This window comes from Triticum dicoccoides, chromosome 3A (assembly GCF_002162155.2).
Source record: "Triticum dicoccoides isolate Atlit2015 ecotype Zavitan chromosome 3A, WEW_v2.0, whole genome shotgun sequence".
Lineage (NCBI taxonomy): Eukaryota > Viridiplantae > Streptophyta > Magnoliopsida > Poales > Poaceae > Triticum > Triticum dicoccoides.
Genome location: NC_041384.1, coordinates 13,098,979 through 13,120,995, shown reverse-complemented (window position 1 = coordinate 13,120,995; position 22,017 = coordinate 13,098,979). Strand labels below are relative to the sequence as shown.

At 43.4% G+C, this 22,017-nt stretch overlaps 2 protein-coding genes and 1 pseudogene across 6 annotated transcripts; all 3 read right to left on the bottom strand.

Moving 5' to 3' along the window:
• Positions 1-404: 404 nt before the first annotated feature.
• On the bottom strand, positions 405-1,610 carry LOC119270956 (E3 ubiquitin-protein ligase EL5-like). Its single transcript, XM_037552948.1, has one exon. It carries the CDS (start codon positions 1,591-1,593, stop codon positions 1,144-1,146), a length of 450 nt encoding a protein of 149 aa, XP_037408845.1. The 5' UTR covers positions 1,594-1,610; the 3' UTR covers positions 405-1,143.
• A 944-nt stretch (positions 1,611-2,554) lies between these two features.
• LOC119271724 lies at positions 2,555-3,750 on the bottom strand (annotated as a pseudogene).
• On the bottom strand, positions 3,501-11,593 carry LOC119266675 (transcriptional activator DEMETER-like). 5 transcript variants are annotated; one of them, XM_037547920.1, is made up of 17 exons: positions 11,489-11,593; positions 10,463-11,389; positions 9,762-9,852; positions 9,087-9,648; positions 8,241-8,320; positions 7,837-7,921; positions 7,659-7,744; positions 7,512-7,580; positions 7,386-7,422; positions 7,220-7,302; positions 6,202-6,639; positions 6,077-6,113; positions 5,897-5,968; positions 4,690-4,755; positions 4,480-4,594; positions 4,364-4,402; positions 3,501-3,995 (listed from the first exon to the last, which is right to left on the bottom strand). In XM_037547920.1, exons 1-17 carry the CDS (start codon positions 11,508-11,510, stop codon positions 3,835-3,837), a joined length of 2,970 nt encoding a protein of 989 aa, XP_037403817.1. In that variant the 5' UTR covers positions 11,511-11,593; the 3' UTR covers positions 3,501-3,834. The 5 variants fall into 5 exon arrangements, 2 of the variants coding, with proteins under 2 accessions (XP_037403817.1, XP_037403818.1); XR_005132088.1 differs by having other exon boundaries at positions 3,894-3,995; positions 4,480-4,584; XR_005132089.1 differs by lacking the exons at positions 3,501-3,995; positions 4,364-4,402; positions 4,480-4,594 and having other exon boundaries at positions 6,315-6,639.
• Positions 11,594-22,017: the final 10,424 nt, after the last annotated feature.

Genomic DNA, 22,017 nt, shown 5'->3' with positions numbered 1-22,017 from the left:
ATTGCAAATATGTCAGACTATCAAGATGGATTGTTGGTTGCGCTTGTCGTAACATCCGAGGTCCATTCTAGAAATGTGCCAACAACACTTCTTTGGACCAATTCAAACTACTGAAATAATTTAGAAGTTAAGTAAAAATAATTTTCAAATGCCACTAAAACAATTGAACAAATATGATTTAAAATAAAAAAAGATATCTGACTCTTTGCGGAATTGTTGTAAAAATTACTTTGAAAACATTTCATTTATAGAAGATAAAAACATTGATGGAACACATTAGATAGATTCCGAAATTCATGGATAATGAGATAAAAGGAATCCGAAATACTCCACCACCTAGCCACATATGCCGAGCTCGAGCCAGCTGATTGGTAAATCAAATTCCTCCACATAGCAGAGCCATTGGAAAATGACTGCAGCCGCTAGGCGACGTGTCCCAAAAATGACGTGAGAGGGTCTAGAAGGCCAGTGAGTAAAACGATCATACACACGCATGGAACTACTAATTCTTGGGCTGGAAGAATAACTTTTACAAATTTGCTGCTTAGGCGAGTATCTATCAGAGAATAGCGTATATATCTGTTACTGAATCTTTAAAAGAATATCTATATCCCATATATACCAGCATGCAAAAATGTGCAGAGCTTGAGCATTGGAGGGAAAAGAATTCTATGAGACTAGGTCTCACGCGAGACCCATTCTAATGGATGACACGTGACATTCATAAATCACAAAGCATCCTGCTAACCGTGAGACCTGGTCTCATATAATTTTTTTCCGGCATTGGAGTTGATCTCTGGGCGGCACATCCGGCGACAATTCCGGCTCTATGCTTCACCTACACCGGAGCTCTCGGGGTTGCATGCACAGCACAGGTGATGGTACCCGCTCTACATCTGCTGCCTGTTCCGATGCCACTGCTGCCGGAGCAAGCCGTAGTGGACGCCGACGGTTCTTGCCTCCCGATCGAAGCTCCACAGCCTCTTGAACATGCCCGGAGACTTGGACTCGTCGCGCCACCATCCTTGACTTGACCCCGGAATATCAATCACCGGCACCGCTGCCGTTGCAAGGGCGAAGCGGCCTCTTCATCAGAGGTCACGGTCACCGCGCGGCGCGTGGCCTGGTCTGAAACCCCGAGCATCAGCAGTTCAGCACACTCGCCGGCAGGTTCCCGGCGTAATTCGCGGGCTCCTGCGGTGTGGGAGGGAGACTCGTCGATGTAAGCGCGTCCGGAAGCTTGCCGACGACGGTGACCCGGCAGAGCGGGCAGGTGGAGCGGGACGCCAGCCACACGCCGATGCACCCGGCGTGGAACCCGTGGCCGCAGCAGGGCAGGAACCTCGCCTGCTCCCCGTCCTGGAGCCCGGCCAGGCACACCGCGCACTCCACCACCCCGACGTGGTCCGCCGTGCGGTACACCGTGACCGGCAGCGAGCCCAGCAGCTCCGGGCCGACGCCCCTCGGCGCGGGCACCTCGGGGACGCCGGTGCTGAAGTAGTAGCGGAGGAAGAAGCTGAGCGGGAAGGCGACGAAGATGAGGAAGAGCACGAGGATGGCCGCCGCGATGAGCATGCCGTGGAACGGGTCCATGACATGCGTGTGGGCTGGGTGAGTGAAGATGCGGTCCGTTCCATCCCCAGGTCACTCGTATATGTATGCATGCGGATGCGGACCCGGAGGGACAGGGAGGGAGCGTCGTTGACATGGATGGATGAAAGAGGGGAGAAAGAAGCTGGAACCGGCGCGCGCATGACGACGGGTCAACAGTCCGAGTGGAGCAATCCGTATGCGTGACGACGGGTCAACAGTCCATGCAACAGGGAGCTCGCAGGTTTTTACCGCACGTCGCCCTCTCCATAGGAGGTCCGGTCCTCGCTCGTCCAAGTTTCCAAGCTGCAACTGGCGTATGATTCATTCAGAACCGTGACCAGTCCACTCATCTTGAGGAAGACGCCGGAGATCCCCGCTCCCGTGGTGCAAACCGGCAGCATCACATTCCAGCATGACCCCCTAAATCGTTCACAAACATCTGGACTGAGTTGTCCGGACGTTGTAAGTGATCCAGTGCAGTCCAGTATTTATCCTAGACCAGTTCAGGTGAAAGTTTTTCAATAAACCGGAAACAAAACAGGGGCTTTGCGGGAATCCGGACACCTGCCACATAAGACTCCGACATCCCCGACCAATCCAAAATAGAGGTGGACCGCGCATTGGAGTGGCCCGCACTGTTTTCTGGGCACTCGCCTCCTTGCCCCCTTTCTTCACCCTCTCCGCAATCGTCCCACCGTTCTCCACCCCAATTCCCGTCTTTTTCAACACCGCCGCCGCATGGACCCGTACAAGAAGCTACCGGAGATGGATGATCCGGAATAGGTAGCCACCCGGAAGATCAACTCAGCGACATGGCAAGCCAGTCGCCTCAAAATCATCGTAGCTATTTGAGTAGTAATGTTCAAAAGAATGTCTATGTGGCTATGTCCTATACCTCCATGTGTAAATATGTACATAGCTTGGGCATTGGATCGAGCTGATATCTGGCCGGTGTCAATTCCTAACGCTGCACCGGGGATCTCGGGGTTGCACAGGTGATGCCAATGCCCCGCTCTACGTCTGCCGTCCCGCTGCCGCCAGCGCAGGGTGTGGTGGAGCCCGACGGCCCTTGCCTCCCGAAGCTCCACAGCCTCTTCACCGACCTCAGGCCGGCCACGCCCGGAGACTTGGACGCGTCGCACGGAGTCGCCGCCACCATCATTGACTCCGGAACGTCGATCACCAGCGCTCCGTCGGTGGCCACAGTCACCGCGCGGAGCGTGGCCTGGTCTGAGACCCCGAGCAGCACACTCGCCGGCAGGTTCGCTGCGTAGTTGGCCGGCTCCGGCGGTACGGGAGGGAGACCCGTCGACGTCGAAGCCTCGGGCCTGCTGACGACGGTGACCCGGCAGAGCGTGCAGGTGGTGTGGGACGGCAGCCACCTGTCAGACGCACTGGGCGTGGAACCCGTGGCCGCACCCGGGCAGGAACCTCGCGTCCTCTCCGTCGTCGAGCCCGGCCAGGCACACCGCGCAGTCCATCAATCCGACTCCGACGTCTTCCGCGGTACACCGTGACCGGCAGCGACCGCAGCAGCTCCGGGTTGACGCCCCTGGGAGGCGGGGCCGCCGCCTGGGCGCTCCGCGCGCACGCCCGACGACGACCGCTGGGCGCCGCCGCGTCGGTGCTTAAGAAGTGGTGGTGGAGGAAGATGAGCGCGAGGGCCAACGTCATGAACAGCAAGAAGATGGCCGTTTGGTGAAACGTTAATCCCTTGCTTGAGAATGCTTCCAAGACTCAAATTTTCATTTAAGCTAGGTGATTAATAATTATGGTGCGTGAATGCCTCGTTTGGAACAAGGCTATTAAACCTAGACTTGCGAGTTTTGAATAATTTTAACTTGGGACAAAGCTAGAACTTCAAGTAATTTGGAAAGGGGCAAGTAAGATAAATTTGCAGACAAACATGAAGATAAACGGCTTCAACAACTTCGATTTGTTTTGCAGTATGAAGGAAGGAGATACAAAGGCAGAGAAAACAGATAATATATGACTGGCAAGGGCTCACCATTATTTACTCTTCCTAATAAAAATACAAATCATGATCTACATCTGCAATCGCTCTAACCCTTCCATCTAGCTACATTTCTAACTAGCCCTATACTAAAGACAAGCAGACAACTACACTAACCACATTAGCTTCGCCCCAGCTACCATCGGTGTCAGTTACTCCGACTTGATACATCCGTATTTAGACAAATCTAAGACAAGAATTTTGGGACGGAGGGAGTAACATCTAATCTAATTTGTCGAAGGCGCCTTCTGCTCGTTACTCTTCCCCAGCCCCGCGCCTTCCTTCTGTTTGCTGCTGTCCTCTTTCTTTTCATTGATGGAATGTAATGCGGCACATAGTCGCCTCGGGGATCTCGTCCGCCGGTCAAATCCTCTTATGCACACATATCCTGCAAGAGATCACGGCACAGTATGAAATACGATCGCATGAGGAAAAAGCGTCACCTATCGCATCGCAGCTTAATTTGTGGGTAGCGGGTGATTCACAAATGATCTTTCAAAGCTAGTCTATTAGCAAATTTATACTGTCTCGCATCTCAGCTTCTTTACTTCTGCAGAGCAACTTTCATCCCCAAAACTGTCAGTGGGGCGCTCATTTCACTTGTGCTTTTGCAGGATTTTTTTTTTCTCACAATGGTCCATGTTAGGCATTTTATGAGAGCAAAAGTGTCCATCCTTTTCAATATCCGAAGATCCTTAGCCCATCAGTGACAAATAAACTAACGAAGAAGAGAAGAAAATGGTAAGCACTCTTTACCTTTCTTGTAGCAGTCTTCAATGTCTTGTCTTGTTTGACCTGAGATTGATTAGTACGCCAGTTAATATCACTCAACAGTAACATTTCCACACATTTACAGTTCAATGGTAAGCTACCTTTAGTAATAGAGTGTATTGATGAGCCAAAATATACAATGCACTTCTCCAGTCCCTCAAGAAAAAGTTCATCGATATCTATTGGAAGACGGCTAGACGAGTCATCTGCAAAGACCTATAACGGGGTTTAGTTGACAAAGTTAGCCTCTAGACAATTTGGTCTAGGATTGTCAGAAATTAACAGCGCAAGAACAAGCAGAGTCTGCGTACCTCATGATCCTGAAAGTAGGTACCGTTCAACGGAAAGTTTCCTCTGGATGCTGTTCGACAGGGTATCTGCTTGTTCATGTATGCACCAATCAAAAATAAGGATAATTTGTTTACTCATTGTAATATCTGCTGGAGGGTTCATATCATAGGTCTGATTCGGGTCAAATCTAAGCACTGTAATTACATGGTGCAGGGCACAGGGAGACGCATATAATTACAACCAAATTAATCCACATGACAATCATTATAAAGTGAGCATACCTTAATAGTACAATATAACAGTGCAAAAAACATTGTTCTCAGATAATGAGGGTTGTCGATAAGTTCATACAAATGCCAAAAAAGAAGCCTGACAAGAATTTATTAGAGGTTGCAGTGAATTTCAGATTGTGCTACATTTGGATCGCCATGGGCTGGGAAGCCGGTAGTTGGAGCAATGCTGGCCGGTGGGTCGCAGCATCGGCCGCGGCGACTGTTCCGACAGGCCCCTTCCAACAGTGTTGGAGGTTGTAAGAAGTGACCGTGCAGTGCAGTTGAACAGGAATTAGCTGTGTCCAATATATGCATCTCTAAGAAAACTTGATAATCCATAGAACTCAATAAAGTATTAGAGCCAACACAATTGGGCAAAATTTCAAAATAATAATAATAATTAGCCCACTTTTGTTCCACCTCTTGGGGCTGGAGAGAGTGATTTGTATATTTCCCACCTTTCCTCGGCTTTTAGTATGAGATGGTTGATGCACGGAAGTAACGAAACTAAATAATTTGAACTGACTGAACCTCTCGTTTTAGTTTCTTACAGATCTCGACAATTGAATTTACCCAGCCTTCTGTTAATAAAGGTGGATGGTAACACAAACAGAACAAAAATTGGTTAACTGTAGGTTCCAACTTGGATAACTTTTTGGTCACCGTCATCAAAAGCTAACCGAATCATATACTATGAATTGCCCCTTAAAGATCAGCAAAGTAGCTGAATTGGAAGATTTAGATAATTTCTAGCTAGTTGTATCAACTTTGCTTCATGCATAGTTGCATACCTCAATGCTCCTAATCTATTGACTTACTTTTGACTCTCTCTCTCTCTCTTGTTCCTTGAGAAAAATAATACTCCCTCCTTTCCATAATTCTTGTCGTGGTTTTACATCAAGTTTACATAATATTTTACAGAAGTAAAGTACACTCTGAGCAAGTGGTTACTCACAAGAATTGTGCCTTTATTGCCATGACGAACCAGGAGATAAGGAGATGGATCTTCTGGAACTCGTTTTTCAAACTGGAAGACGCAAAATTCAGTCAAAATTATTAGTCCATGTCATTGTAAAGTAAAACATCCTCATAATTGTAGTACAAAGTTAAGGCATCGTCATGGCATAAAACATACCTCATCCAAGTATAAATGATCGTCTGGGAGCACAAACCTGTAATAGCAAGCATGTAATCTTAGTGCGGTGCTGCTGATTTCTCAGGACAAAATCTCAATATATCAGGAAAGTATGTTATACGTACGCAAGGTGCTCTGTCCTAAGACGCCCTATGTGTTTCAATTTTCTGCTTGTATGTTGTGAATTGCTCAACACCAAATCTTTTCCACGATTTGGTGTCCAAGAGCAATTACTCACCATAGGCTTGTTTGAACACAGATTTATTTCAATGTCGTAGTGTACTCCTGACATAATATCTTCAATATCAACAAGATCATCTTCATTGGGATATTCTTGCTCATCAAGTGCTTCATATTCATATTCGGGACTTGGTGGCACCTCAATAATGGGCTCACAGCTACGGGAGGGTTGTCTGCCAGCACTCCTGCTTTCTTCGATTTGATGATGACACACTTGCGGACTTGGCATGCAGCTACCACTTGACAACAGTCTTGCAGAAGTAACCATACTTGTTTTCTCTTCACCACCACGCGCATGCTCCTCTGCAGGAGGAAGTAATGGTCTGATAACAAGCAAATGTTATTGTTCCGTGCTTCACTCTAAAATTAGTCCAAATCAATGAAATAAAAAGTTCACCATGCAAATATCGTCTCTACAAGAAAGATACAAATCTTATATGAGTACTCATATTTGTATATTTCACCTTCTAAAAGGTTTTACTTGACGAGTAATTGCCAATCCTTTGTTAAAGACATAGCACTTGAATATCAATAATAGTTAGCTACATAAACACCTATGTCACAATACTACCTAGTTCAATGGCAGCTACTCAAATTTAAACAACATCCGCAAAAAATGGTAGACAAAACTTGACATGGGAGGAGTCCGCAAACAGGGATCTGAAGGACTGGAATATCACCAAAGAACTAGCCATGGACAGGGGTGCGAGTTAGTATCCACGTGCCAGAACCATGAGTTGGTTTCAAGATCTTAAGGATTTCAGCTCTAGCCTACCCCAACTTGATTGGGACTAAAGGCTTAGTTGTTGTGGTTGCAAGAGTTCACTACGTACCATAATAAAAATATCTCGGTGTGTTGCTGAAATAAGCTCAAGTAAATAACTTTGCAACATGTGAACATACCTGGTAAGTTTACTTTTGTAGTACCTGCAGTCCCCACGGAATGGGCAGGCATTGCAATTTGGATCTACTTTTGTGCAAATTACCTGCATAATGGAAGCATCCACCATAAAACATTTGTAGCTAAACTATCATAAATTTTATTAATCACTTTTGTGATAGCAAATACCTTTCCAAAAGTTATCATGAGACAGTGTAGTTCATACCTATTATTTTACATATTCGTCAGATGTGTCTACTAAAATCTAGAAGTTACAAAAAGAATGTCGATACATTTCGAATGATCAGGACTTACAATTTTTCTTTGTCAATAGTACATAGTCGAGGCCATAAGTAACTCTGCACATCCTGCATGAGTGGATATCTTCAAGAAAGGAAAGTAGGCATAAGAACAGGGTTGTCAATCATAGTTATTCACATATTCAGGTGCAAAAAATCTTACAGGTCAACCGAATGAAACTCCTCAGAACAGCATTGCAGTTCAACCCATTGTAGCCTTGTGACTATGCGAGCTACGTTGACATCAACCTGGAAGGAGTGGAGTGCGATCACAGCTTTGATTTAAAATGCATTCACCTGACAGGATTTGATTTGTTTTTAAGAAACAAAAAATAACTTACTGGGAATGCTTTATGCTCCAGTGACAAAAGACGTATGCAGTCGACACTTTTAGCTCCAAGTCCATTTATGCTGAGTAGGTATTTTCTAATGCCCAGAAAAAAAACAAGATATGAGTGATATAATTCCACTGAGCATGCAGATTTTATGTAGCTCTGAACAAATATTAGTTTCTTATTTTATCCAGCCTGCTAGCAGTTCCCTACCACAAGTCTACTAAAGTTTCTGAGAGTAAATTGCTGCATGGTTATATTTATTTATAAATGCAAGAAAATTGAACATCTAAAAATAGGGACAATATCGTTATGTAGCTATTTCTTGATAGTTCAGCACCATTAAAACAAAGAACACTAAAATGGTGATGTAACTAACTGCAGCATATGTTTTGTGAAATATATGGCCATACTTTGCGCTTTCTCGTGGTAGACATCTAAGCCAATCCAGGTCAAAGCTTCCATGATCTTTCTTTATGCGCGTGAGAAATGCCTGTAGAAGGTCAAATAATACTTTCAGCTCTTCCGTAAAATGCAGAAAACAAAAATTGAAGAAATATGTTGCTAGTGGTGGGAATATGAATATTAGTTAAATAATAAAATGATGGTTCACTCAAAACTGCTGTTAAAAAAATGCTATACAAGTAGTGATTGCGTGATTCGGTCAAAATATGTTACTAGTGATGGGAGTATGGATATTAGTCAAATAATAAAATGATGTTTCACTCAAAACCGCTGTTAAAAATAGTGTGAAAAACGTCTTACATTATGGGACGGAGGGAGTACTATACAAGTAATGATTGCGTGAATCGGACAATACATTAATTGCATGGAAAATAAAGAATTCCAATGTAGCTGACAGTTCATACTTCCATCATTTTCTTCTTAGCCGAGCCGAAAATTTCAATATTCCAAAGTAGATGTTACAGAACAACAAACAACTTGGTAATCAAACATATTACTGACTACTCCCTCCGTCCCATAATGTAAGATGTTTTTTGACACTACAAAATATATGAAAGTCTGCTTACATAGATTTTGTTACTCCCTCCGATCCAAAATAAGTGTCACAGTTTTGAACCAAGGTTAGTTCAACCTTAGTTCAAAACTGCGACAGTTATTATGGATAGGAGGGAGTACAAAAGATGAGAACATTCATTTTTTTCAGGAGGAAGGTATTTAGAAACACATTCTTGGTACAGAAATGTTGGGGCCGTATTATAGAGTTAAGTAAGACAGTGTATCCCGTGATCACATACCTGTATCCGCAATGCCAGAAGGTAATGTTGTCCCCTGCCTGCAATGCACTTTGCAACGTCAACAAATGAGGCCTGCTGTACAGCTTCCCAGTTTACTTTGTCAGTTATTCTAGTTTTGCTTCCGTTATCATATCCTTTTCTATATGCTTCATCCCGTAACTTATCCCAGTGAGCAGTATCTTCCACCCGCAGCGTGGCTATGAACTTTCTTAAGGTGTTTTCAGTGCATATTGGTTTTCCAGATTTATCCTTGACTAAGTTCAAAAGATCATCCTTCTCCCAAGTAGAGATGTCTTTCTCTTTTATAATAGCTAGGAACTTCTCCATAATTGTATTGTAGTCTTGACCATAGTTTCCTTTTACCTCCTCACCATAACCAACTTCCTCGCAATCAATGGGATTGGTAAAAACTGAATTGGTAGAATCACCAGCATCAGGTGCTTTAGTCAAATTCAAGTTTTCTTTGATGTCAACTGTTGACGGAGGTACATATGAACATTCTTCAGCATTACCCTTCCTCTTATTCATAGGAAATTTTGCTGCCAGGATCATAAAAGCATTGCTGTATGTTCATACAAAAACAATTAGTAATCAAAAGTGCATATGATGTTCAAAAAATGTTTATCAGTGCCAGCACAAGCATGCAAGCAAAGACCACATTCTCTACTATATTACCTTGATAAATGGTCAGCAACATTTTGTGTCAGGAAAGTACCAACCACAGAATCAATTACGGATCCTCCCCATCGAGAATATTCTCTGGGACCTGACACAAAAGCAGTTCAAAACTTAGAATCCAATGTGAACTTGTGTATTTCATATATAAGCAGAGGGTTGTAAAAAACTTATTTGATCCATCATCCACATGTTTACTGTGGATGCAAGGGCTATACTGCTCATTATATATCACGAAATATTCATTTTCACCTGTTTTTTTTTGGAACTCGGTACTAATTAGCAACAGGTACAACATTGTTCAAAGTCCTACGCTTTCGCCTGCATGAGAGAAAAACTGGAACCAAGTGCCACTATCAAATACCTAATGCCAGATTATTTTTGTTTCTCCATTGAACTACCCAATGTATAGACACTAATAAACTATCGATTAAATTGTTTCTCCACAGAAGACATCATGTGACTAATGGCTGACCTGACTCACCTGATATGTCTGTAGGAGTTTTCAAAACTTCAAGTTTTTTATTCTTTGTGAGAAAAGCTTCAGGTTTTATCAAAGGCAATGCTACGCTTCTTACTTTTCATGTATTTATTTTCCACTTTGGCATGGAAGTGCATTTCACTTAATATGTCATCTTCTTTTCCTTATTGCACGCTGCAGAAATGAAGACAGAGAGAAGAGAATGAGCCAGGATCATTACCGAATAAATCCTTTATGGTCGCAATAAACGAATCCACAAGCTTTTTATAATCCCGCCGAGTTTTAGCCCATCCAGGCCCGCTGCCGATATCAACCCCTTCGAAACTTTCACTGTCAATCTCTTCCCACTTGGTCAGAACGCCACACACTCGCAATGTCTCAACATCGAGGCCTAGCACCTTGGGCCGCACTTGATTCGAGTGATTTCCATGGGGACCCAAACCCCCAAATGGGACCAAAGCAGAGCATGATGCATCAGTCGGAGCAGCATTCTGGTAAGGAACGACAGCCCAGTCACCACTTGCTTTCTTTTTCTTCGTCTTGGTTCCACTTGAAATATTGTTAACCTCTGCAAGGAGCCTCAGATTGGCCATCAGCTTGGCCCTGCCGAAACTCCCCGTAATGACTTCCAGATCGAAGTCTAACTTGCGCTTCGATAGCTTATCATCAGTGCCATCTCCAACAGATCCAGCGCCGCCGTCCTTTGTTTTCGCCGGCGTCTTGTGAGGCTTGGCCGGCGTGGTGCGCGCGGGCTTGGGGTGTTTATCCTTCATCACCTTCAGCCGAGGCACCCCCTTGGTGGACTTCTTTCTTGGCCTCCAATGGGTGCTCTCCTCTTTCTCCGGGGTGGGGATGAGGATAGGAGTGGCAGCGCCAGTGGCGGAACCAGCCCCTGGCGGCGCAATCTCGTCGGAGGAATCGGAGGTCTGCGCGGTGGCTGCGCAGCCATCAGTGGCGCCGGGTACAGATCGAGGCTGTTCCCCAATGGGGGGCCTGAGGTAGATGAAGCCGTGCTTATCAAACACCCCCAAATCAGCCGACGCGGGGGCGACCGCAGCAGAGCAAGAGGAGGGGCCATCCGTGGAGGAATCGAACGGCGGCCGCCGGCCATTGTCGGGGGTCGCCGGCGGCATGAGCAGTCCAGGCCCTGGTCCAGCAGAGACAGTGGAATCAGAAATTCGCAGAGATTGACGGCCCCAAACCTCAGATTCGATGAAGAAGAAGGGATTAGGCAGCATGCACTCACCAAGATCTGGTCTTGCCTCCATCGTTGCCGGCGGGGCGGGGCGGGCGGCGGCTCCGCTCTTGCGGCGCAGGCAGGAGCAGCTTGGGAAGGCAGCAGCAGGGACAATGGGATATCCGCTTTGCTAGAAAATCTCCTAAATAAACAAAGAGTTTATAACTGAAAATCTTACCTTCTGTTAGAATCCTGCTAGGACTCTTCTCGTGAAAAGAATAATTTTTGAGACTCTGTGACTATGGCCCCACAATACAAAACCTTAGTCATACACATTTTTTCATCAAGGAAACTTTTCATATTCTTTTGAAAATAGATATCTGGCGAACATCTGATTTACACATCCTCTCAATTATACCTGGGCATATGTTAGGCCGGGCCGGCCCGGGCCAAAAAAAAGCCGGGTGCTTAAACCCAGGCCCGAGCACGGCCCGGTCGTCAGCTCTAATAAATCAGTCCCAAGCTCGGCATAAGCCCGAAAAAACCCGACATGGCCTAGTCGACCCGACCTGACTACGGCTAAAATCTTCTTTTCCACAAGCCTGAGCCCAGCCCAGCCTGCACGGCGGGCTCAATTTTCAACGGCCGAGCCCAGCCCGATGGCATGATCAGGCCCGCCCGGCATAAGATTTTCGGCTCGGGCCGTCTGGGCCGGTCTGCCTATGGTCAGGTATACTCCTAATGAACGACGTGCTGGCTTTTGAAACTTGTTTGCTACAAGGCGTGAATGCGACATATTCATGCACAACTCACCCACCTCATTAACTAGCACTTCAAGCTCCAGTCGGGAGACTTGGGATGGAATCCCGGTTCTCCTTTTTTTTACTAGGTGGCAAAATGTCATATCCTTGCAATAGGCGAACCTAGGGACTTGAGATTCGATACAAATATTTTGAATTCAGGGAGGGGAACTTGGGTAAGAAGAAGAAGAAGAAGAAGTTACAGAGGTGGATACAAAGGAGGACGAAATCAATCAACTCAATGATGCCTAACCACACTCTCTCTCGCGTACGTAATACACAACCGACTAGGCTCACTCACTTGCAGTGGTGGAGCCACCACTTGGCGACCCTGGGCACTTGCCCGGGCTCGCTAGGCACGCGTGTGCTACGATGGCCCTGATAACCCACGAGTATAGCGGATCGCAACAGCTTTCGAGGGTAGAGTATTCAACCCAAATTTATTGATTCGACACAAGGGGAGCCAAAGAATATTCTCAAGTATTAGCAGTTGAGTTGTCAATTCAACCACACCTGGAAACTTAGTATCTGCAGTAAAGTATTTAGTAGCAAAGTAATATGATAGTGATGGTAACGGTAACAAAAGATTAATGAAAGCAAAGTAATGTTTTTGATATTATGTAGTGATTGTAACAATAGCAACGCGAAAGTAAATAAGCGTAAACGAGTATATGGAAAGCTCGTAGGCATCGGATCAATGATGGATAATTATGCCGGATGTGGTTCATCATGTAACAGTCATAACATAGGGCGACACAGAACTAACTCCAATTCGTCAATGTAATCTAGGCATGTATTCCGAATATAGTCATACGTGCTTATGGAAAAGAACTTGCATGACATCTTTTGTCCTACCCTCCCGTGGCAGCGGGGTCCTAATGGAAACTAGGGGATATTAAGGCCTCCTTTTAATAGAGAACCGGAACAAAGCATTAGCACATAGTGAATACATGAACTCCTCAAACTACGGTCATCACCGGTAAGTATCCCAATTATTGTCACTTCGGGGTTAACGGATCATAACACATAATAGGTGACTATAGACTTGCAAGATAGGATCAAGGACTCTCATATATTGATGAAAACATAATAGGTTCATATCTGAAATCATGGCACTCGGGCCCTAGTGACAAGCATTAAGCATAGCAAAGTCATAGCAACATCAATCTCAGAACATAGTGGATACTAGGGATCAAATCCTAACAAAATTAACTCGATTACATGATAAATCTCATCCAACCCATCACCGTCCAGCAAGCCTACGATGAAATTACTCACGCACGGCGGTGAGCATCATGAAATTGGTGATGGAGGATGGTTGATGATGACGACGACGAATCCCCCTCTCCGGAGCCCCGAACGGACTCCAGATCAGCCCTCCCGAGAGGTTTTAGGGCTTGGCGGCGGCTCCGTATCGTAAAATGCGATGATTTCTTCTCTCCTATTTTTTTCTCCCCGAAAGCAGTTATATAGAGTTGGAGTTGGGGTCGGGGGGTCTCCAGGGGGGGCACGAGGTAGGGGGCGCCCCCACCCTCATGACAAGGGTGTGGCCCCCCTGGTCTTCATCTTTGGCGATGATTTTTATTATTTATTGTAAGATATTCCGTGGAGTTTCAGGTCATTCCGAGAACTTTTGTTTTCTGCACATAAAACAACATCATGGCAATTCTGCTGAAAACAGCGTCAGTCCGGGTTAGTTCCATTCAAATCATACAAGTTAGAGTCCAAAACAAGGGCAAAAGTGTTTGGAAAAATAGATACGACGGAGACGTATCAACTCCCCCAAGCTTAAACCCTTGCTTGTCCTCAAGCAATTCAGTTGACAAACTGAAAGAAATAAAGAAAAACTTTTACAAACTCTATTTGCTCTTGTTGTTATAAATATTCAAGCTAGCATTCAAGTTTTTAGCAAAGATTATAACTAACCATATTTGCAATAATTCTTAGGTCTCATGATTACCCATATCAATAGCATAATCAACTAGCAGACCATAATAATAAATCTCGGATGACAACACTTTCTCAAAACAATGATAATATGATATAACAAGATGGTATCTCGCTAGCCCTTTCTGAGACCGCAAAACATAAATGCAGAGCACCTTTAAAGATCAAGAACTGACTAGACGTTGTAATTCATGGTAAAAGAGATCCAATCATAGTCACACCCAATATAAACTAACAATAATGAATGCAAATGACAGCGGTGCTCTCCAACTGGTGCTTTTAATAAGAGGGTGATGACTCAACATAAAAGTAAATAAATAGACCATTCATAGAGGGAAGCAGAGATTTTTAGAGGTGCCAGAGCTCGGTTTTGAAATAGAGGTGAATAACATTTTGAGCGGTATACTTTCATTGTCAACATGACAACCAAGAGATGGCGATATCTTCCATGCTACACCCATTATAGGCGGTTCCCAAACAGAATGGTAAAGTTTATACTCCCCCTCCACCAACAAACATCAATCCATGGCTTGCTCGAAACAATGAGTGCCTCCAATATACATCAGGTCCCAGGGGGAGTTTTGTTTTGCAATTATTTTTGATTTAGTTTGCATAAAGCATGGGACTGGGCATCCCGGTGACCAGCCATTTTCTCATGAGTGAGGAGCGGGTCCACTCCTCTTGAGAATAATCCGCCTAACATGGAAGATACAGGCAGCCCTAGTTGATACATGAGCTATTCGAGCATACAAAACAGGATGATTATTTGAAGCTTTAGAGTTTGACACATACAAATTTACTTAGAACGGCAGAAAGATACCGCATATAGGAAGGTATAGTGGACTCATCTGGAATAACTTTGGGGTTTAAGGGATTGGATGCACAAGCAGTATTCCCGCTTAGTACAAGTGAAGGCTAGCAAAAGACTGGGAAGCGACTAACTAGAGAGCGACAACAGCCATGTACATGCATTAAAATTAATAAACATTGAATGCAAGCATGAGTAGGATATAATCCACCATGAACATAAATATTGTAAAGGCTATGTTGATTTGTTTCAACTACATGCGTGAACATGTGCCAAGTCAAGTCACTTAAATCATTCAGATGAGGATACCACCCTATTATACCACATCATAACCATTTTAATAGCATGTTGGCACGCAAGGTAAACCATTATAACTCATAGCTAATCAAGCATGGCACAAGCAACCATGATCTCTAATTGTCATCGCAAACATGTTTATTCGTAACAAGCTGAATCAAGAATGATGAACTCATCATATTTACAAAAACAAAAGAGGTCGAGTTCGTACCAGCTTTTCTCATCTCAGTCAATCCATCATATATCATCATAATTGACTTTCACTTGCACGACCGAACAATGTGAATAATAATAAGAGTGCACGTGCATTGAACTAAGATGGAATCTGCGAGCATTCAATAAACAGGAGAAGACAAAGCAATACGGGCTCTTGGTTAAATCAACAATAAAGCATATAAGAGCCACTTCAACAATTTAATCATGGTCTTCTCCTATCGACCCCCAAAGAAAGAAAAGAAATAAAACTATTTACACGGGAAAGCTCCCAACAAGCAAAAAAAGAACATGAAATATTTTTTGGTTTTCTTTTTAATTACTACTACAAGCATGGAAAGTAAATTAATTAAAAGTTACAACTATTTTTTTTATTTTTTCTTAAGGTTTATTAAACACACAAGAAGAAAACATAAAAGGAAATAAACTAGCATGGATTATACAATGAAAAAGTATGAACACCGACATCTAGCAATGAGTGTGTGTGAACATAAATGTAATGTCGGTGAGAAATACGCACTCCCCCAAGCTTAGGCTTTTGGCCTAAGTTGGTTTATGGCCACGGCTGGCCTGGCTGATATCCATAATAATAGTTGGGGTCGTACTGCAATGAGGAAGAAGAAGGCTCTGATTACCACCTGCGGATCCCACTGATAGTTAGACTGTCGTGAAGGATCAAGTTGTGGTTCCGGTTCTGGCTCCTCGGCTGGTGCAGGGTTCCGGTAGGCGTGGATAGCCGTCAACGAAACAAGGTACGTGCCTACAGTCAAATCAAACAAAGAAGGAGCAGACAAGGTAATAGTCTCAGGATGATGTTTATTAAAGAATAATTGATATTTAAGCTCTCCTGCCCTATTCTTAACAACAAAATCATGTGTCACCATACTTTTATAATCCAAATAAACATGAGGCAGCACTTTTTCTTCCTTCTCAGCATGCCTAATAGCTATGTTAAAATGTGCAGCTAGGCGTGTAGTATAGATGCCTCCAAAGATGGAACCCTTAGTATGGTTCATACTTAACCATCTAGCAATAATGCCGCCCATACTAAAAGTGTTATCATTGTATAAACCTTAGAGCAAAATAATAATATCATGGATACTAAGATTTCCACAGTTTCCGCGGCCAATTAAGCAACGACTAGCAAATAATGCAAAGTAACGTAAGATAGGAAAAATGTATGCTAGTGATTCGTGCATCGGAAACCTTCCTAGTTTCCCCTACAGTGATAGTATTAATAAATCCCTCCACATCATCACGATGTGGTTCTTCTGTCTTGCCCTCAAAAGGGACTAAACAAACCTGACAAAAATCATAAAGTGACATCTCCTTATGCTCATCATATAAATGAAACTCCACCATGGATGGTGAGTTCCTAGAATGTAAATGAAAGTTTTGCACAAAAGTATTTGTGAGTAAGAGATACTGATCGCATTGGTCGTGGAGGAAAGCGGTGAGGCCTGCATTGTGATCCAACTCATGAAAATCTTCATAAATCCCGGCTACTCTTAAGAAATCCTCGGAAGGCCATTCACACGCCCGAACCTCCGCGGTGCGCGGCAAATTATACTTAGGCTTCAGTGCCTTCTCCTTCGAGCTTTGGCTCGATGATCCTCTCAATAATCTCCTCATAATTTTCTGAAAAATTCTGAAATTTTTAGTAACTTCAAAATAAAAGTAAACCAAACTCAATAATATTGATAGCAGCCACTCCTACAAATGCCTAGGGCATATATCATGCATCAAAACTACTTTTGACCATATAAATTTGACATGCAAGCTCAAGAACAGGGTCACCTAAGCAGCAAAAATTTGCAATGAATAAAGCACTAAAACAAAAACTAATTGGACCAATGGAGGAGCCACATACCAAGGAACAATCTCCCCAAGCAGTTTTGTGAGAGGTGCTTTGAGCAAGGAGATCGAAAATGGCAGCAAAACGAGCTTGGACTCGGGTTTGAGCTGGTTTTTTGTGTTTGTGGGAGGAAGAAGAAGAGGATGGTTGTAGGAATAAGTGGAGGAGGGCCCCCGTGGGCCCACGAGGCAGGGGGCGCGCCCTCCACCCTTGTGGCAAGGTGGTTAGCCCCCCTGGTGTGTTCTTTGTTCCATAAATCCTTAAATATTCTATAAAAAATCATATTTAATTTTCAGGACATTTGGAGAACTTTTATTTTCGAGGTATTTTTATATTGCCCGGATAATCAGATAACAGACAGACAAATATTTATTTTTATTTTATTTAATATAAATAACAGAAAGTAAAAGTGGGGTACAAAAGGTTGTGTTTCTAGTTTCATCCATCTCATGCTCGTCAAAAGGAATCCACTAATAAGGTTGATCAAGTCTTGTTAACAAACTCATTCCGATTAACATGAAACCGGAGAAATTTTGAATAACACTAGGTTACCTCAACAGGGATATGCACATCCCCAATAATAAGTATATCATATTTCTTCTTGACAGTAGGAAGAGGAAATTCAAAACCTCCAAATATAATCGATGGAATTTTTCCGATAGAATTGATACTATGAACTTGAGATTGTTTCCTCGGAAAGTGTACCGTATGCTCATTACCATTAACATGAAAAGTGACATTGCCTTTAGTGCAATCAATAACAGCCCCTACAGTATTCAAAAAGGGTCTTCCAAGAATAATAGACATACTATCGTCCTCGGGAATATCAAGAATAACAAGGTCTGTTAAAATAGTAACGTTTGCAACCACAACAGGCACGTCCTCACAAATACCGACAGGTATAGCAGTTGATTTATCAGCCATTTGCAAAGATATTTCAGTAGGTGTCAACTTATTCAAGTCAAGTCTACGATATAAAGAGAGAGGCATAACACTAACACCGGCTCCAAGATCACATAAAGCAGTTTTACCATAGTTTCTTTTAATAGAGCATGGTATAGTAGGTTCTCCTGGATCTCCAAGTTTCTTTGGTATTCCACCCTTAAAAGTATAATTAGCAAGCATGGTGGAAATTTCAACTTCTGGTATCTTTCTTTTATTTGTAACAATATCTTTCCACTACTAGGGAAAAGCCTAGCAGCAGCGCGGGTTTTGGGTGTATCAGTAGCGCGGGTACCCGCGCTACTGATATGGCGCCACAGCTAACTTGTAGCAGTAGCGCGTGTTGACACACGCTACTGCTATACATGGTTAGCTGTAGCGTGCGTTGCGAACAGCGCTACTGCTAATTAGCTGTAGCGGGTCTTATACCCCACGATACTGCTATTACTTTCAAAAACAAAAAAAATCTTGATCCCGTGCATGCTGTCAATGGCAGCAATGGTAAGATCTAGCGGTGATTGGCATCGCCGAAGGCATGAACGGACCGCGGAAGACCAGATCCAACAGTGGTTGTTGGAGAGGGCCCGTTTCTATGGCAGAGCCAGGCCGCGGCGTGGGGCTCCTCTTCCCGACCATGCCAGATAGCTCCGGGTCATCCATGGCGACGACCTGCACGGGCATGGACATGGGAGGGTGAGTCAAACCAGAGGGAGAGAGAGAAAAGGAAAACCGAGGGAGAGAGGAAGGTGATGTAGGGAGCAGCGGAGCTAGTCACCGGTGGCGAGGTGCTCCGGTGTGGTGGCGTGGGGCGGCGTCCTCCTAGACGTCGGTGGAAGACCGGCGAGCTCCTAGACACCGGTGGCGCGAGGCGGCGGCCTCTTTCGGCGCCATGGAGGAGGATGGGTGCATGGGTAAGAGGTCCATGTGAGAGCGTATGGAAAGTGAGAGGAGAGAGTGGTGGAAGAGAGGAGGGATTTGTGGGAGTAGATGGGGATTCGGCCGAGGATATGGCGACTTCACCTACCTCGTACTTAGTAGTAGCGAGGGGCATTAAACCGCGCTACTACTATCAACTTAGTAGTAGCGCGGGTTTATACACCTTGCTACTACTATGACATGTGTCGGGGGGCACGGTAGAGACCGCTTAGTAGTAGCGAGGGTTAAAAACCCGCGCTACTACTATCAACTTAGTAGTATCGAGGGTTAAAAACCCACGCTACTGCTAATTAGCAGTAGCGCTTCTTTTTGTGCCGCGCTGCTGCTAAGATTCTGTGTATAAGGTTTTCCCTAGTAGTGTTCATGTACTTAGTATAAGGATTCATTTTGAGCATATCAGTCAATCGCATACGCAAAAATATAGGTCTAATCATTTCAGCAAAGCGCTCAAAATCCTCATCATCCTTTTTCTTGGATGGTTTGGGAGGAAAAGGCATGGGTTTCTGAACCCAAGGCTCTCTTTCTTTACCATGTTTCCTAGCAACAAAGTCTTTCTTATCATAACGTTGATTCTTTGATTGTGGGTTATCAAGATCAACAGCAGGTTCAATTTCTACATCATTATCATTACTAGGTTGAGCATCATTATGAACATCATCATTAGCATCTTCATTAGGTTCATGTTCATTGCTAGATTGTGTTTCAGCATCAGACATAGATATACCATTTGGATTATCAGGTGGTTCAGCAATAGGTTCACTAGAAGTTTGCGCAGTTCTATCATTTTTCTTTTTCTTCCTTTTAGAAGAAGTAGGTGCATCAATATTATTTCTCTGAGAGTCTTTCTCAATTCTCTTAGTGTGGCCTTCAGGATACAAAGGTTCCTGAGTCATTCTATCAGTTCTAGTAGCCACTTTAACAGCATAATCATTTTTCTTACTATTCATCTCATTGAGCAATTCTTTTTGAGCTATAAGTACTTGTTCTACTCGAGTGGTAACCATAGAAGCATGTTTGCTAACAAGTTTAAGTTCACCTCTAATATTAGCCATATAATCACCCAAGTATTTAATCATATCAGCATCTTGTTTTAATTGTCTACCAAAATAAGCATTGAAGTCTTCTTGCTTAAATATAAAATTATCAAACTCATCCAAGCATTGACTAGCAATTTTAGCAGGAGGGATTTCAACTTTATCATATCTATAGAGAGAATTTACCTTTACTACCTGTGTCGGGTTATCGGGGTCTGGAGGTTCTTCAATAAATAAAAGATTAAGATCATATGTTTCTTCAATAGGCGGTAAATTAAGACCATGTATTTCTTCAATAGGAGGTAAATTCTTAACATCTTCAGCTTTAATACCTTTTTCTTTCATAGATTTCTTTGCCTCTTGCATATCTTCGGGACTAAGAAATAGAACACCTCTCTTCTTCGGAGTTGGTTTAGGAATAGTATCATTAATTGGAGCAGGAGTGGCTCAGGAGCTGGCTCAGGAGGTGCACAATTATTTTCATTTGTCAACATATTATTCAATAAGATTTCAGCTTCATCCGGTGTTCTTTCCCTGAAAAGGGAACCAGCACAACTATCTAGGTAATCTCTGGAAGCATCGGTTAGTCCATTGTAAAAGATATCAAATATTTCATTTTTCTTAAGAGGATGATCAGGCAAAGCATTAAGTAACTTGAGAAGCCTCCCCCAAGCTTGTGGGAAACTCTCTTCTTTAATTTGCACAAAGTTGTATATTTCCTTTAAAGCAGCTTGTTTCTTATGAGCAGGGAAATATTTAGCAGAGAAGTAATAGACCATATCCTGGGGACTACGCACACAACCAGGATCAAGAGAATTAAACCATATCTTAGCATCACCCTTTAATGAGAACGGAAATATTTTAAGGATATAAAAGTAGCGAGATCTCTCATCATTAGTGAACAGGGTAGCTATATCATTTAATTTAGTAAGATATGCCACAACAGCTTCAGATTCATAGCCATGAAAAGGATCAGATTCAACCTAAGTAATTATATCAGGATCAACAGAGAATTCATAATCCTTATCAGTAACACAGATAGGTGAAGTAGCAAAAGCAGGGCCAGGTCTCATCCTAGCATTTAAAGATTGCTTATTCCATTTAGCTAATAACCTTTTGAGTTCATATCTATCTTTGCAAGCTAAAATAGCTAAAGAAGCTTCTTGATCAAATAGATAACCCTCAGGAATAACAAGTGATTCTTCATCATCACTTTCATCTTCATAATCAGATTCAATATTTTCACTCTCTCTAGCCCTAGCAAGTCGTTCCTCGAGAAAATCACTAAGTGGCATAGTAGTATCAGGCATAGAAGTAGTTTCATCATAAGTATCATGTGTAGCAGAAGTAGCATCATTAATAACATGTGACATGTCAGAACGAATAGCAGAAGCAGGTTTAGGTGTCGCAAGCTTACTCATAACAGAAGGTGAATCAAGTGCAGAGCTAGATGGCAGTTCCTTACCTCCCCTCGTAGTTGAGGGATAAATTGTTGTCTTAGCGTCTTTCAAATTCTTCATAGTGTCCAGCAGATATAAATCCCAAGTGACTCAAAGAATAGAGCTATGCTTCCCGGTAACGGCGCCAAAAATTAGTCTTGATAACCCACAAATATAGGGGATCGCAACAGCTTTCGAGGGTAGAGTATTCAACCCAAATTTATTGATTCGGCACAAGGGGAGCCAAAGAATATTCTCAAGTATTAGCAGCTGAGTTGTCAATTCAACCACACCTGGAAATTTAGTATCTGCAGCAAAGTGTTTAGT